This window comes from Chenopodium quinoa, unplaced genomic scaffold (assembly GCF_001683475.1).
Source record: "Chenopodium quinoa cultivar QQ74 unplaced genomic scaffold, ASM168347v1, whole genome shotgun sequence".
Taxonomy (NCBI): Eukaryota; Viridiplantae; Streptophyta; class Magnoliopsida; order Caryophyllales; family Amaranthaceae; genus Chenopodium; species Chenopodium quinoa.
Window position 1 is genome coordinate 2,945,505 of NW_018744626.1, and position 15,633 is coordinate 2,961,137.

The 15,633-nt window shown below is 35.3% G+C and overlaps 1 protein-coding gene across 1 annotated transcript; it reads right to left on the reverse strand.

The window, feature by feature from the left end:
- Positions 1-11,440: 11,440 nt before the first annotated feature.
- On the reverse strand, positions 11,441-15,271 carry LOC110700485 (serine/threonine-protein kinase AtPK1/AtPK6-like). The gene is made up of 6 exons (XM_021878032.1): positions 14,310-15,271; positions 13,488-13,570; positions 13,285-13,405; positions 12,996-13,169; positions 12,208-12,315; positions 11,441-12,112 (listed from the first exon to the last, which is right to left on the reverse strand). Exons 1-6 carry the CDS (start codon positions 14,946-14,948, stop codon positions 11,843-11,845), a joined length of 1,395 nt encoding a protein of 464 aa, XP_021733724.1. The 5' UTR covers positions 14,949-15,271; the 3' UTR covers positions 11,441-11,842.
- Between the last annotated feature and the right edge of the window lie 362 nt (positions 15,272-15,633).

Sequence of the window (15,633 nt, forward strand, 5' to 3'; positions counted from 1 at the left end):
AAGAAACGATTGTTGATTCTTTGATTAGAACTTTTATTAAATGAGTTACTGTTGTTCATACTCTAGACTCCGACTTCTCATTCGTGGAAAGGGCAGACTCGTGGAGCTGGAGATACAACATGTCAAGAGTACTATGCGAAATGACTGAAATCTAATACTAGTATAAAAAGGCTCAAGGCGCACCATGGCCATAGAGATTTCCCTATACCTTATGTCCGGACTTGTTGAAGAGAGGTGCATTGATAACTAGTGAAAAAGAATTCTGTAAAAATTAGTTGGGCTTATTGAAGTGAAGTGCACTTGATAAGTATAAAGTTAAGGAAAATATTTCTGGGCCTTTAAAGCTATGTAGAAATCATAAATGAGAGTTGTTTGTTTGGAGGCCTAATCAACAATGCTATTGTTATGAAATCCAACCTTAGGAAAGGCAGAATCCAAATCAGGTTGGATTTTACTTCTAGGAATTGCAAGGCTCACAAGTGTTGTGTGGAGGTTGAGTCATCTAGGGAATAGTTCAATTGCCATTACAATCACTCCCCTGCAGGAATGGGTTATTGATACCCTGAATAAAATTTTCCGAAATCGAATGAGGACCAATTGAGAGGAAAGTATTTCAAGGCAACCTCTTAATACTGTGGGGCATTTTATTCCAAATGAAATTTTCTTCAGGCAAGATACGGTGTGCACAACTGGCACAGTCAAGACCTACCGAAGAGTGAAATTCAGTCTATGGGTAAGGCACGGTTATGTTGCAACAAAGGCGAGGGATTCTAATCAGTCTTTTTCGAGTAGGTTGAAGGACGTCGATCCACTCTTTGTGGCTGGCATCAGAAGATGCATCAATGAAACAGAGTAAGGTAGAATCTCATTCTAGAGTGGAATCCCAGTTTGTGGCAACTTTGCCTTAGACAGGAACTGAATTAGCAGATACAGATGGGTTAGCAGTAAGGCCAGCAACTTATCAGATTGCAAAGGAGTGGCCCAAGCAACAAACTAAGATTATTTCCAACTTGAATACTGAGAATTTATCATAGCATATCTTAGTGGTAACGCTAGGAAATAATGGCAATTTAATTCGCGACTGACAAAAAAAAGTCTGACAGTATACTTGGTATTCAGTAACCATTTCATAAGAGAAAGAGTTTCAGGAAGCTAAGCAACCTCCTGAAGAACCAAATCTGATATAGCATTACTAAAAAAAATAAGCAGCTTAACAACAGCAGTACATAAAACTTTGATGCAAATGCTCTGGCATACCAAATTCGTCATTACAATTTTCTCACGAATTCAATCCAAATTAGCTAATATTACTATTAATGCAGAAGGAGCTGAACTAATTTAATCGATTCAAGAAATCCAGTATTCCGTCCATTCCCATTCGGCCATTCCAACCACAGTTTACACAACCAGCAAGATAATCAACAAGTCCAAAGACTCCAATCGCACTCAGAAACATCATCAATTAATCCAAAGACTCCGAATGCATTCGCATCCCAAACTTTTCCAGCACACAGCCACACAAATCGAGAAATAGTCTCTAATCCCCATTCACAAGAGGGACTATATACTTGTATATAAACATAAAGCTGAATCAAATTCAGCAATACTACATTTCTCTTTTTCCGAATTCTTTCTTCTCCTCTAAAAACCAATGTAATCAAAATCGAAAGAGTCCCATCTTACCTTAAACATAATAATAATCAAAACAAACCCCAAATTTACACTTACTGCAATATACTATCAAACAAACCAACAAATTTAAACATCAATATAAGATTAAGCAAAATCAATCCAATTGATCAGTAAATCAAGCTCCAATTAACATTTATAGATTAATAATACTGTATTATATGCACTAATGACAAAACAGTGCAAAATCTTCCATGATCAAATTCAACAACAATAACAACAAAATTTTCGAACAATATATCAAAAATTAGTGTAAATAAAAAGTAAAAATTAACTCAAGCGACGCTGATTGGCTGCGATTTAGGAGGCTGAAAATTGGAGTTATTCTTATTAGCAGCAAAATCTTCGAGATTATAAATAACAGTGATGTAAAGAGAACAACTTGGGCAACGAGCAATTTCTTCACCAAGACGAAGATCATCCTTTGTGATTTGGAAAAGATCGCCGCATGGACATGGGTAAGTGTACGACTGAAGTTCTTCGTTCCATTCCATGTCTTCAATCTCTATATCATCGTACGACATCTTTTTTGATTTTTTTTTTCCCTAATATGTTTTTCTCTCTTCCTAGATGAATTGAAGTTGTATTAGATTGAGGGTTTTAAGTGATTTGTTTGATTTTTGAATTTCCCCAATTTGATTGAGTTTGCGTGAAGTTGCAGAATTAGGGTTCTTGGGAGGAAGGTTTTGGGATTTTATTTGGAGGGTGATGAGGAAGTTGGTGGCTGGAGTCGGTTTATATATTCCTTTTTTTTTGGTAGGGAGGTACTAAATGCAGGACAACTTAATATTATTCAAAATTTATTTTTCCAAGATTATCCTTCTTTTAAACCTATACCCTATTATATTTAATTACCCTTGGTTTAAAAAAAAGGAAAAAAAAAACACTTAACATTTAATATCAAATACTTTACATGAACCAAGATTGAAAAATACAACACTTAAATCCGGTTATTTCTCAAATTTTCAATACCAAAGTTATATTATCACTAAAATATTATGATACCCAAATTCATCCCCATTCATGAAAATTTCTAGGGCCTTCATCTTATGACCGGCTATGATTTCCGAGCCTCCTCGCTGCCTACCGGAACGAAATTCCGGGATACTTTGCTACCTACCGGAATTTTCAGCCACCAACTTAGCAAACCATTGTCTGGAAGCCTGCTTTAGCCCATATAAAGCCTTCTTGAGTCTGCAAACTTGATTCTTGGGGTTGGGAAAACCCTCAGGTACTTTCATGTATACCTCTTCAGATAAATCCCCATGTAGAAAAGCATTATTAACATCCAATTGATAGATATTCCAATGCTTGCTTGCTGTCAGAGCTATCAAACACCTTACGGTTGCCATTTTAACTACAGGAGAGAAGGTTTCATCATAATCAATACCATATTTTTGTGTGAAACCTTTTGCTACAAGCCTTGCCTTATACCTCTCTACTGTTCCATCCTTCTTCAATTTGAGTTTAAATACCCATTTATTACCTATAGGCTTCTTTCCCTTAGGTAAATCAACCAGGTCCCATGTCCCATTGTCAACCAAAGCATTTATCTCCTTGTTCATAGCCTCCATCCAATTAGGATCACCAACAGCCTGTGAATAATTGGATGGTTCCCTGATATCAGAAACTTGGCATAAAAGGACTTTGTGCTCTGCAGGAAGATCAGTGAATTTAACAAGGTTGCACCAGTGAGCTGTCAAAGAAGGAGTTTGGGAGAAAGAATTGCAAATGTATGCATCCAAGTAAGCAGGTCTTGTCTTTGGTCTGGTTGACTGTCTGAGTAAGACTACAGGAGGTTCAGCAAGCAAACTATCAGAGGAACTGGATTCAGTTGGGGTACTATAAGAAGCAGAAAGGTTTGGAGTGGATACATTTGAAGTAGAGTATGAAGAAGACTGGCTATGTGAATTATTAGAAGGTGAAAGAGGTGTGTTTGGTTCAGAATCAGTAATGGTATAAGGATAGATTGGATAATCATCAGAAAAATGTTTATGTGTTACACTAGGTAAGAAAACTTGTTTAGGATATGAAATGGATGGCTCAGCTTGCTCGTTTATTGTGTGGAAAGGAAAGTGTCTTTCCTAAAAAGTGAAATCTCTAGATACAATAATTTTATTTGTATCTAAGACCAGTACTTTGTATCCTTTCTGGTTTACAGAATACCCAAGAAACACTCCAACCACTGCCCTAGGCTGTAGTTTACTTCTGTGATTTTTAGATGTGTTGACAAAACATAGAAAACCAAAAAATTTCAAGTGATCCAGGTTAGGAGGCTTGTGAAATAATCTTTCATAAGGAATGTCATTATGGATAGCCTGTAAAGGCATTCTATTAATGAGATAAGCTGCACACAACAAGCATTCTCCCCAGAATTTTTCAGGAAGATGTGACTGAAATAATAAAGCTCTGCTTGTCTCAAGCAAATGTTTATGCTTCCTCTCAACAACTCCATTCTGTTGAGGAGTATCTGAACAGCTAGTGTAATGAAAAATTCCTTTCTTCTCAATCAGACTTTTCATTTCTCCTTCTATCAGTTCTCTTGCATTATCTGATCTTACAGACTTCACTTTCAAATTGAATTGTGTCTCAACATAATTGCAAAAAGACTCAAAAATGCTCACAGAATCAGTCTTGTATTTCATTAAATGGATCCAAGTAAAACGACTGTAATCATCAACAATAGACAAGAACTGATTACAAACAGTATGAGTTTTTATTTTGTATGGTCCCCAAACATCAATATGCACTAGTTCTAAAGGAGAAGTAGTTTTGATAGAACTAGTTGGAAAAGACTTCCTATGCTGTTTAGCTGCAGGACATATTTGACAAAAACAATCTGCGAGACACTTATTAACATCACATGATGGCTTAACTAATTTCATCTGCTTAAAAGACATGTGACCAAGCCTAAGATGCCAAAGCTTTGCTTCATCTACTGCAGCAAAACACTTCTTCTCATCTACTCGAGCATGCTGAATACTCTTCTCATCAACATTATACAAACCCGACTCCAATCTACCAAGAAGCATTGAAGGTTCTGTCTGAGAATGTTCCTGAATGAAGCACTTATTATGAGTGAAATAGACTCTACAATTCATATCCTTACACAACTGATGTACAGATATGAGATTGAACTTGAATTCAGGAACATGTAACACATTATGCAGTGTGATCTTGTTATTCAGCCTAACTGATCCAATGTGTTTCACCAAGACTCTAGTGCCATCAGGTATAGTAATAGTGTTATTAGCCATTCTAGCCTCTTGAAAACTCTCAAACCAGTTCAAGTTAGAACACACATGATCAGTTGCACCACTATCAAGCAACCATTTCTTATCAAGACATGAAATAAGACAGTAATTACCTGTCATGAGAGCTTTAGAATCTGAAATTTCAGTACCCTCCTCCTGAGTCTGTTGTTTGCCAATCATCTGCATCAGCACCTGAGTCACAGTGGCTTTCAGATCAGTACCAGGAATGCTCTCTTCTTCTTTGCTGACTGCTGCAGCCTTTCTATCTTTGAAATTCTTGAAACCAGGTGGATATCCATGAATTTCAAAGCATCTATCCACAGAATGGCCTGGAATCTGACAGTGTGTGCAATAGAACCTACTTCATGGCTTATCTGATTTGTCAATTCTTTTGTTTCCAGTCAGATTGGACTGCCTATAACCTCCAGTATTGTAATACGAACCACCTTGCTTCTCTCCTTGCCTGAAATTCCTTCCTCCAGCATTATTCTGATACTTCTTTTTGTCTGCAACAAATGCCAAAGACTCATTATGTGAAGCATCTTTAGTAACCTCTTTATGCCTCTCTTCTTGAGCAAAAATTCTGTATGCCTCAGAGACTTTGGGAAGAGGATTCATCATGAGAACATTTCCTCTGATTGTTGCAAATTGTTCAGTTAGCTTCATCATAAACTGCAAGAGTTGCTTCTCCTGTTCTCTTTTGAGAATCTTCTGTGTCAAATTGCAAGTACAATTGTTGCAAGTGCAATAAGGTATAGGATGAGCATCTGCTATCCTATCCCATAGTGTTCAGATCTCTGTATAAAATTCTGATACAGATTGATTACTCTGAGTAATTGCTGCAAGCTTCTGCTCCAATGAATAAATCTGTACCAAGGAAGCAAAACCAAAACGTTCTTCAAGATCTCTCCATACATCTGCTGCTGATTTGAGATACAAAACACTTTTGGCAATAGTGTTTTCAAGATTAACCAGAATCCAAGACAGAACAAGATCATTGCATCTTTCCCATGCATTACATTCTATAGGATCCTCTGGTTTTGGTATAGAACCAGTAACAAAACCGAGTTTATTCTTGGCTGAGAAATTGATCATCATAGATCTCTTCCAATCATGAAAACCTTCTCCATAAAACTTGAATGAAACAATCTGTGCTGTATTAGTATCAGAAGGATGAATGTAGTACATACTTGATGGATCTTGATTCAAAGGCAAATTGATTCTGCTAGAATTCTCCATAATCGAACAATTTCAGCGATACTTGATCAAAATCAGAGAAGAAATTCAACGAGAAACTTGAATTCGTGGATCAAAAAACACAAATCAGATCAGCTTAATCGATTGAAAAAGGAACAAATCAAATCAGAAAGAACTTCTGAAAAAAAAAACTGATTGAACCAGAAAAATCAGAAAGAAAATCAGAATAGCTCTGATACCATGTCAAATTCAGCTAGAAAATCAGAGAGAAAATTTGGGAAAAAGTTGATCAGAAGTTTTTTTATTTCTTGTGGAAAAAGATATCTAAAATTACAATCACGTATCAATACAGTATTTATAGATATATATTACAAGAAGTATGTACAAGTATAACCAACTCTAAATTATAACAAACTCTCAGCAAGTTGTTGTAACAAACTTGCTGACTTGGACAATCTGTTATGCACCTTTGCTCATGACTTCGGGTCATCAGCATCAGCATCACAATCTTCAACAATATGCTACAAGATCAACACTCCCTGAGCATCAAAAACGAGTTCTCTCCTTGGGCGATAATACATTATTCGAATAGTTTCTAATTCATTACACTGCGATCATCTGCTGCAGTACAATAGATAATTAAGACACTCATGTAGTTAAGCAGTTCATTACCAGACCATAGACAGTATTGTGTGAAGATCAGAAATGTACCTAGTTTAAAGAAAGCAAATTAATGAGCTCAGATGAAAAACATTGCTAAAAGCCTAAAGCCAAGAGTAATGTGTAATACAACAGAGTATAAGAATTCTTTCTATTCTTGCAAGACCATTAGATTTCTGAAGATAGTGTGTGAAGCAACTGTGTTTTTACTTTGGCCGAAAGCTGCTTTAAAAAGAAATGTAAAAGCAGAAACGATTGTTGATTCTTTGATTAGAACTTTTATTAAATGAGTTACTGTTGTTCATACTCTAGACTCCGACTTCTCATTCGTGGAAAGGGCAGACTCGTGGAGCTGGAGATACAACATGTCAAGAGTACTATGCGAAATGACTGAAATCTAATACTAGTATAAAAAGGCTCAAGGCGCACCATGGCCATAGAGATTTCCCTATACCTTATGCCCGGACTTGTTGAAGAGAGGTGCATTGATAACTAGTGAAAAAGAATTCTGTAAAAATTAGTTGGGCTTATTGAAGTGAAGTGCACTTGATAAGTATAAAGTTAAGGAAAATATTTCTGGGCCTTTAAAGCTATGTAGAAATCATAAATGAGAGTTGTTTGTTTGGAGGCCTAATCAACAATGCTATTGTTATGAAATCCAACCTTAGGAAAGGCAGAATCCAAATCAGGTTGGATTTTACTTCTAGGAATTGCAAGGCTCACAAGTGTTGTGTGGAGGTTGCGTCATCTAGGGAATAGTTCAATTGCCATTACAATCACTCCCCTGCAGGAATGGGTTATTGATACCCTGAATAAAATTTTCCGAAATCGAATGAGGACCAATTGAGAGGAAAGTATTTCAAGGCAACCTCTTAATACTGTGGGGCATTTTATTCCAAATGAAATTTTCTTCAGGCAAGATACGGTGTGCACAACTGGCACAGTCAAGACCTACCGAAGAGTGAAATTCAGTCTATGGGTAAGGCACGGTTATGTTGCAACAAAGGCGAGGGATTCTAATCAGTCTTTTTCGAGTAGGTTGAAGGACGTCGATCCACTCTTTGTGGCTGGCATCAGAAGATGCATCAATGAAACAGAGTAAGGTAGAATCTCATTCTAGAGTGGAATCCCAGTTTGTGGCAACTTTGCCTTAGACAGGAACTGAATTAGCAGATACAGATGGGTTAGCAGTAAGGCCAGCAACTTATCAGATTGCAAAGGAGTGGCCCAAGCAACAAACTAAGATTATTTCCAACTTGAATACTGAGAATTTATCATAGCATATCTTAGTGGTAACGCTAGGAAATAATGGCAATTTAATTCGCGACTGACAAAAAAAAGTCTGACAGTATACTTGGTATTCAGTAACCATTTCATAAGAGAAAGAGTTTCAGGAAGCTAAGCAACCTCCTGAAGAACCAAATCTGATATAGCATTACTAAAAAAAATAAGCAGCTTAACAACAGCAGTACATAAAACTTTGATGCAAATGCTCTGGCATACCAAATTCGTCATTACAATTTTCTCACGAATTCAATCCAAATTAGCTAATATTACTATTAATGCAGAAGGAGCTGAACTAATTTAATCGATTCAAGAAATCCAGTATTCCGTCCATTCCCATTCGGCCATTCCAACCACAGTTTACACAACCAGCAAGATAATCAACAAGTCCAAAGACTCCAATCGCACTCAGAAACATCATCAATTAATCCAAAGACTCCGAATGCATTCGCATCCCAAACTTTTCCAGCACACAGCCACACAAATCGAGAAATAGTCTCTAATCCCCATTCACAAGAGGGACTATATACTTGTATATAAACATAAAGCTGAATCAAATTCAGCAATACTACATTTCTCTTTTTCCAAATTCTTTCTTCTCCTCTAAAAACCAATGTAATCAAAATCGAAAGAGTCCCATCTTACCTTAAACATAATAATAATCAAAACAAACCCCAAATTTACACTTACTGCAATATACTATCAAACAAACCAACAAATTTAAACATCAATATAAGATTAAGCAAAATCAATCCAATTGATCAGTAAATCAAGCTCCAATTAACATTTATAGATTAATAATACTGTATTATATGCACTAATGACAAAACAGTGCAAAATCTTCCATGATCAAATTCAACAACAATAACAACAAAATTTTCGAACAATATATCAAAAATTAGTGTAAATAAAAAGTAAAAATTAACTCAAGCGACGCTGATTGGCTGCGATTTAGGAGGCTGAAAATTGGAGTTATTCTTATTAGCAGCAAAATCTTCGAGATTATAAATAACAGTGATGTAAAGAGAACAACTTGGGCAACGAGCAATTTCTTCACCAAGACGAAGATCATCCTTTGTGATTTGGAAAAGATCGCCGCATGGACATGGGTAAGTGTACGACTGAAGTTCTTCGTTCCATTCCATGTCTTCAATCTCTATATCATCGTACGACATCTTTTTTGATTTTTTTTTTCCCTAATATGTTTTTCTCTCTTCCTAGATGAATTGAAGTTGTATTAGATTGAGGGTTTTAAGTGATTTGTTTGATTTTTGAATTTCCCCAATTTGATTGAGTTTGCGTGAAGTTGCAGAATTAGGGTTCTTGGGAGGAAGGTTTTGGGATTTTATTTGGAGGGTGATGAGGAAGTTGGTGGCTGGAGTCGGTTTATATATTCCTTTTTTTTTGGTAGGGAGGTACTAAATGCAGGACAACTTAATATTATTCAAAATTTATTTTTCCAAGATTATCCTTCTTTTAAACCTATACCCTATTATATTTAATTACCCTTGGTTTAAAAAAAAGGAAAAAAAAAAACACTTAACATTTAATATCAAATACTTTACATGAACCAAGATTGAAAAATACAACACTTAAATCCGGTTATTTCTCAAATTTTCAATACCAAAGTTATATTATCACTAAAATATTATGATACCCAAATTCATCCCCATTCATGAAAATTTCTAGGGCCTTCATCTTATGACCGGCTATGATTTCCGAGCCTCCTCGCTGCCTACCGGAACGAAATTCCGGGATACTTTGCTACCTACCGGAGTTAATTTCCGGGGCCCTATACCACCTACCGGCGTTCAATTCTGGGGCTCTTTACTTCCTATCACCGTTATATTCCGAAACCTTTATCTAGGGAGGCCTTTACCCAATAGCCTTCTTGGGTTGCCGGATTTGGGTACCGGTAGTCCAACCATACTACCAATTAGGCAACTACAGATGATAAACCAATATGTTTGATTTTTTTTTTTCAATCATTAAGAATCAACAAAATTAAATAGCAATTGCAACGGAAGCGAAAGGAAGAAGAATCATATTAAAGACCAAAAATTGTAGTTCCAAATTAAATAATGATGGAGAAGAAGCTGCTAGTTGGTTTGCTGTATTCATCATTTCTACTGTAGTTTGGGAATTGAAGAGGAAGAAGATGGGATGGTAGGGGTAGGAGCAGGAGCGTAGATTACTGTAAGGGTAGTTTGGTCTTTTGTATTTATACATGTCATTTATTTATCCTGCATTTAGGTTATTTTGTACTGCATTTAGTACTTGTGTTTTGGTATTAACTTAGAATTTGTTTTAGTTGTAAATTGAACTTAATTAACTTTTATACTCCGTAATGACTTGTAACCTTATTATACGAAGAGCGCGTTCGGCGTTAGTTTTTAAGTCAAACCACTATTCAACAAAAAAAATGTGAGTTTTTGGTAAAATAGGGATTCAAGTAGCTTTTAGTGATGGAGTTAGCTTTTATGAAAAGTTAAGATTATTACCTTTTGAAGTTAGAGGTAGCTATTGAAAATTTAATGTACAGTTTAAAAAAAAATATTAATTCTTATATGTAACAGTTAGTCAACCACTATTTTATCGAACACTCTTACCTAAATTATCTATATTCACAGCTAACAGCTTGTTGTCAGCTAACATCTACTTTACAGCTAACCGCTACATACACAACTAACAACTACTTACACAGTTAACCGTTACCTACACAACTATATTTTGCCGAACAAGCTTGAAGTTGTTGCAACTTGCTAATCAAGTTATTCATTATATTGATTTTACGCCCATCAACATTTCACGTAATAACATTTGTTTTGTACGAGATATATATACTAGAGAAAAAGTAAGTTAAAGTTAGGCCGGTTCATTTCACCCTAAAAAAATAATACTATTAGGTAAAAAGAATTCCAGTTCAATAAAAATAAGTTTTTTTTAGGGTATCACTAAAAATAAGTTCATTAGTAAAATTCAATTATTTTAAAAAAGAATTATAACAAAAAATCAGTAAAAATAATTTGAGTTCAGCAAAAATATTTTCACTTCAGTAAAATTAATATAAGTTGAGTAAAAATAATTTAAGTTCAGCAAATATAATTTTATTTCAGTAAAATAATTTCAATTCAACAAAAATAAAGTGAAGTGAACAAGACCTTAGAAGATATTTTAAACTTATCTCATCTGAACTAATTAAAAATAACTTAGCATATAAAAATCCATACTAGAACATTCCGTATTAAAATAATACTCATCTGTATAATTAGTTAATTACACAAATATAGCAATGATGAGAACTTTTTACCAAAAAAAAAAAAAAAAAAAAAAAAAAAAAAAAAAAAAAAAAGAAATTAAAAAAATTCTGTAAATCTCTTGAAAGCAGTCTTGTTTAATAATCAAATGGTTAGAGATGAAATATACATGCATATTAACACTCCTTACCCCTTCGCTAATGACAGGATACAAGCCTCCAAAATTTGTACCCAATAATGACAATTAACAATCTGTTTCACCTTCTTTAGTTCTTTGTCGACAGTTAGACCATAATCACCATCTAAATCATTTATAGTACATTTCACATACGAGTATTACAAAATCTGTATTTTGTCAAGTGTAAGATGTCACTTAGAACTACCAACTACGTGAAAATCTCTTCTTTGCTCTGATGTGAGAGGCCTATATGTTTGTCTCGCAATTTCCCACCTAAGGTATCATGTTCATTCACATTCAGAGCTGCATCTTTCAGATGAAAGTCATGGGTTGGGAGCAACATACGTATAACCTGCAAAGTGTTCATTGCCAGTGGGTGTAGAGGCTGGTGAGTCATCTGCTGGCATTGTTGTCCAGCATTTGTCAAAGTTAGCAGTGCATTCCTTCCCATTCACATCTGGTTTGAACTTGGGCTTCAACTCCTTTGCCTCCAGTTTCTTCCAATTGATAGGACGAAACCATCTGTGGCTCTTAACTTCATCTGATCCTGCGGGCCCACTACCAAGCCTCTTGGAAGGATCCTTTTGCAACAACTGCATAAATTTATAGTTTTATACATTAAGGTGAAACTTGAGATAGTAGATAGGGAGAATCAGCAAAGAAAATGACACTTGAAAGTTACACTTACTCCTCTAAGCAAAGAATGTGCTTCAGTGGATACCATTGATGGAAGCTTCACTTTGTCATTGATGATTTTCTGTTGGAGCTTCTGTCTGTTGGCATGTGCGAATGGTGGCTGCAGATATTAAAGAAAAGGGGTAATTTAGACACCTTAATAGAATGAAGCTAATTACCTATCCAGGCTATGATGCATTTTTAAGTCATGCAATCTAAATTCTGATATCTAACAAAATTCACTGTAATCAGGAATAGCTGCAATTTGCAACTCTACTAGTCTACTACTGTTATACCTTTGATAAAAAAAACGATCACAGAGCTGAGGTGCTACACTCACAGCACACACCAAGATTTACATTAAGAAAATTACATTTTAGTCTAAAACACCATCACATTCTAATGTTATACCACTAAATATTACTGTCAATATGCATCCTATCCTGAGCCATATGTCAATCAACTACGAAGTATAATCTACATTAAGAAGATAAGAAACATGCTTTCCATCTTTAAAGGAGCATGTGTGAAAAGAAACACAAGGATGTCAACTCCATTAATTCAGATCTAGTAAACGGCAAACATTGCATGATTTACAATCTCTTGTTGTCATCTACAATCTCTTGCCAACATCTTTAATATTTAGGCTATTAATTAATACCACCAGTCAAACCAAAATAAATTAAAGGAAATTAAAATAAATAAAAAAGAAATTCATGAATATATAAGTTCGTCTCTTGTGATGATGATTTCATATGTCTAGAGTTCTTGAAATAATAAAACTAGAAACTTTAACTCTACCTTTCCACTTAGCATTTCATATAACAGGATTCCAATACTCCACCAATCAGCATTCTTGTTATGACCTTTAGCTTGTATGATTTCTGGAGCCATATATTCCATGGTTCCACACATTGAATTCGTTCTGCTTGTTTCATCAATTTCTTTTGCAAGTCCAAAATCAGTTAGAACAATCTGCACACAAATTACATTTAGCAAGAAGGCACCTATGACCAATCAAAAACAAAAAAGAAAAGGGAAAAGTACCAAAAAGAAATGCATGCAATATTTTACGAAGCATCCTACTTACATGCCCATCAGCGTCCATGAGAATATTTTCAGGTTTGAGATCTCGATGCACAATCCCATTCTTGTGAAGATGCGATACAGCAGATACAATTTCAGCAGTGTAAAGTCTTGCCTGGTCCTCACTACTCGAAAACATATTTCAAAGCTAGAATTAAATCAGTTGAACATGCAGTTTGGTTTATTTAAGCTCCAAAAATAGCATACCTGAAAATCCCCTGTCTGTAGAGATGAAAGAACAGATGTCCTCCATTCAAAAAATCCAAAATCAGATAAAGCTTTGACTTCGTCTGCAAAAGCATATGAGAGCATAAATGAATTAAAGCATACTAAAACAGATAAATCAAGTGGCTAATAGGAACATCCTGTTAGCAGAACAATCTCAGTTCTATCAATACTAAGCTCATCATATTATTTGAAAGTTTAAACCCTAAATCTCTAACACAGACAGTCACCTATGACATCCTAAATCACATATAGAATTATTTATCCCAGGCATCTTGAAATTGCAGTAATCACTCCTGCCACAAAAAATCGACTAGCCACTTTCCCGGCAGCACCTCCACACCAACTGGCCAAAACAACACTTACAAGTTACAAATTCAAGCAACATAATATAAGATCATAAAGTCTCAAAGACATAATGAAGGACTAAACTTTTAAGATGAATGCCTAATGCCATAACTCCCAGCTTAAATTGTATTAAAATTAGCATGATTAAGTATCCACCACCAATAGGTCAGTTCAAGAAGACATATCAATAGTGGCACAAACAAATTAGATCTAAATTCAATACAATGTTGCAAAACACTAATTGAAGTAGCAATTCCAAAATAACAATAGCAGGTAACTACATGCACACAATTTATAAAGAAATACAACAACCAACTACTATCTTCGAGTCACGGATTGGAGTTAAATTGTCGCATAACTAGTTCAAATTACAATATCGAGTAACAATCACAATTCTAGTTCCCTATCATCATGCCCAAAAAACATGAATTTAAAAGAGGGAAGAAAAGAAGGTACCTGAAAAGAGTACCTAAGCTGAACAATAAAAGGGTGAACAACTTTGGTAAGAATATCCCTCTCAGCAATCATATAATCAACATGATTCTTCTTTATAATGTTATCTTTTCTCATAACTTTCATAGCCATAATTCCATCACCACCATCATCACAATCCCCTTTCTTCCTAACCTGAAAAACCTTCCCAAAAGCCCCTTTCCCAACAAGTCTCAAAATCTCAAAATCTTCAGGACCCACCTTAGGAACCATCCCATTTTCTCTCTCCTCCTCAATGCACACCAACTGTTCGATAAAAGTCCCATCTTTCTCATCCCTCTTCACCTCGATTTCATCGTCATCATCTGTGATCTGGGATATGATTTCTTCAGGAGTTTTCTGAAATGGGTGGAAATTAGGGGGAGTATATCGAGGTGAGGGACCCAGAAAAGAGTGAGTACGGTAATGAATCACTGGTGGGTCCCTCGGATATGTAGGTTGGGAAGAAGAAGAAGATGAAGATTGAGATGGGGTTGGCCCAAAAACATCGGAGAAATCGAAATCTTCAGTGGGAGGTGAAGAAGAAGAAGATGGGATTGAAAGTGTCAATTTTGACGCAAGGATTTTGTGCAGAGATTTGGTGTGTTGTGAGTTAGAAACCATTTTATTGAGCAATTAAATTGGGGGAATTCGATGAAATTGTGGGTTTAGACAAGAAATTGAATTCTGGGTAAAGTGAGTGATCCCAGGTAACATGTTACAGAGAGAGGAGAAGTGGAAGAACCGAAGAAGAAGAAGAAGAAGACAAGCCGCAAAAGATACAGTGACAAATCTAAGAATATAGTACAATTCCTACCGATTATTGTGAGTCAGGGTATTGTTTGGTGATAGAGAGTGAAAGAGGGAAGTGAGTGTGCCAAACCAAAAGTATTTCAGATGGTATATTCCAAATTAGAGCCTAATCTAATTGCGAGGCCGTTTCATATAAGAATTTGCGTATTTAAATTATATGAGTACTCATGTTTCCTTTGATTTATTCTAAAAGTACTTTTTTAGAGTTGTATTAAAAAATATTGAATAATTTGTTTAATTAAGCTCACCCATATGGAGTTTTGAGTCTTGTAGAAAAAAAGTCCCTATTGTTGTACAAACAATAAAAGGTTTTTATTTTTTAATTAATTAAGTTTTGTTAAAGGATTTATACTAGAATGTTGAAAACAATTCCCCTAAAAAATGGTTAATTCATGTGATCGCATTAGTTACAAAATATGGCAAGTATACCTTTTGAATTGAATTTGGGTCGAATTAAATCAATTAAAATATATTCGGATAAAGAATTTTCAGATTA

Bases quoted from the DNA above. Each gene is read 5' to 3' on its own strand.
- LOC110700485 (XM_021878032.1), bottom strand. From the start codon at position 14,948: ATGGTTTCTAACTCACAACACACCAAATCTCTGCACAAAATCCTTGCG. The intron at 13,571-14,309 runs GTACCTTCTTTT...ATGCTTTTGCAG, and splicing joins AGCTTAGGTACTCTTTTCAG to ACGAAGTCAAAGCTTTATCT. The intron at 13,406-13,487 runs GTATGCTATTTT...GTTTTCGAGTAG, and splicing joins TACAGACAGGGGATTTTCAG to TGAGGACCAGGCAAGACTTT.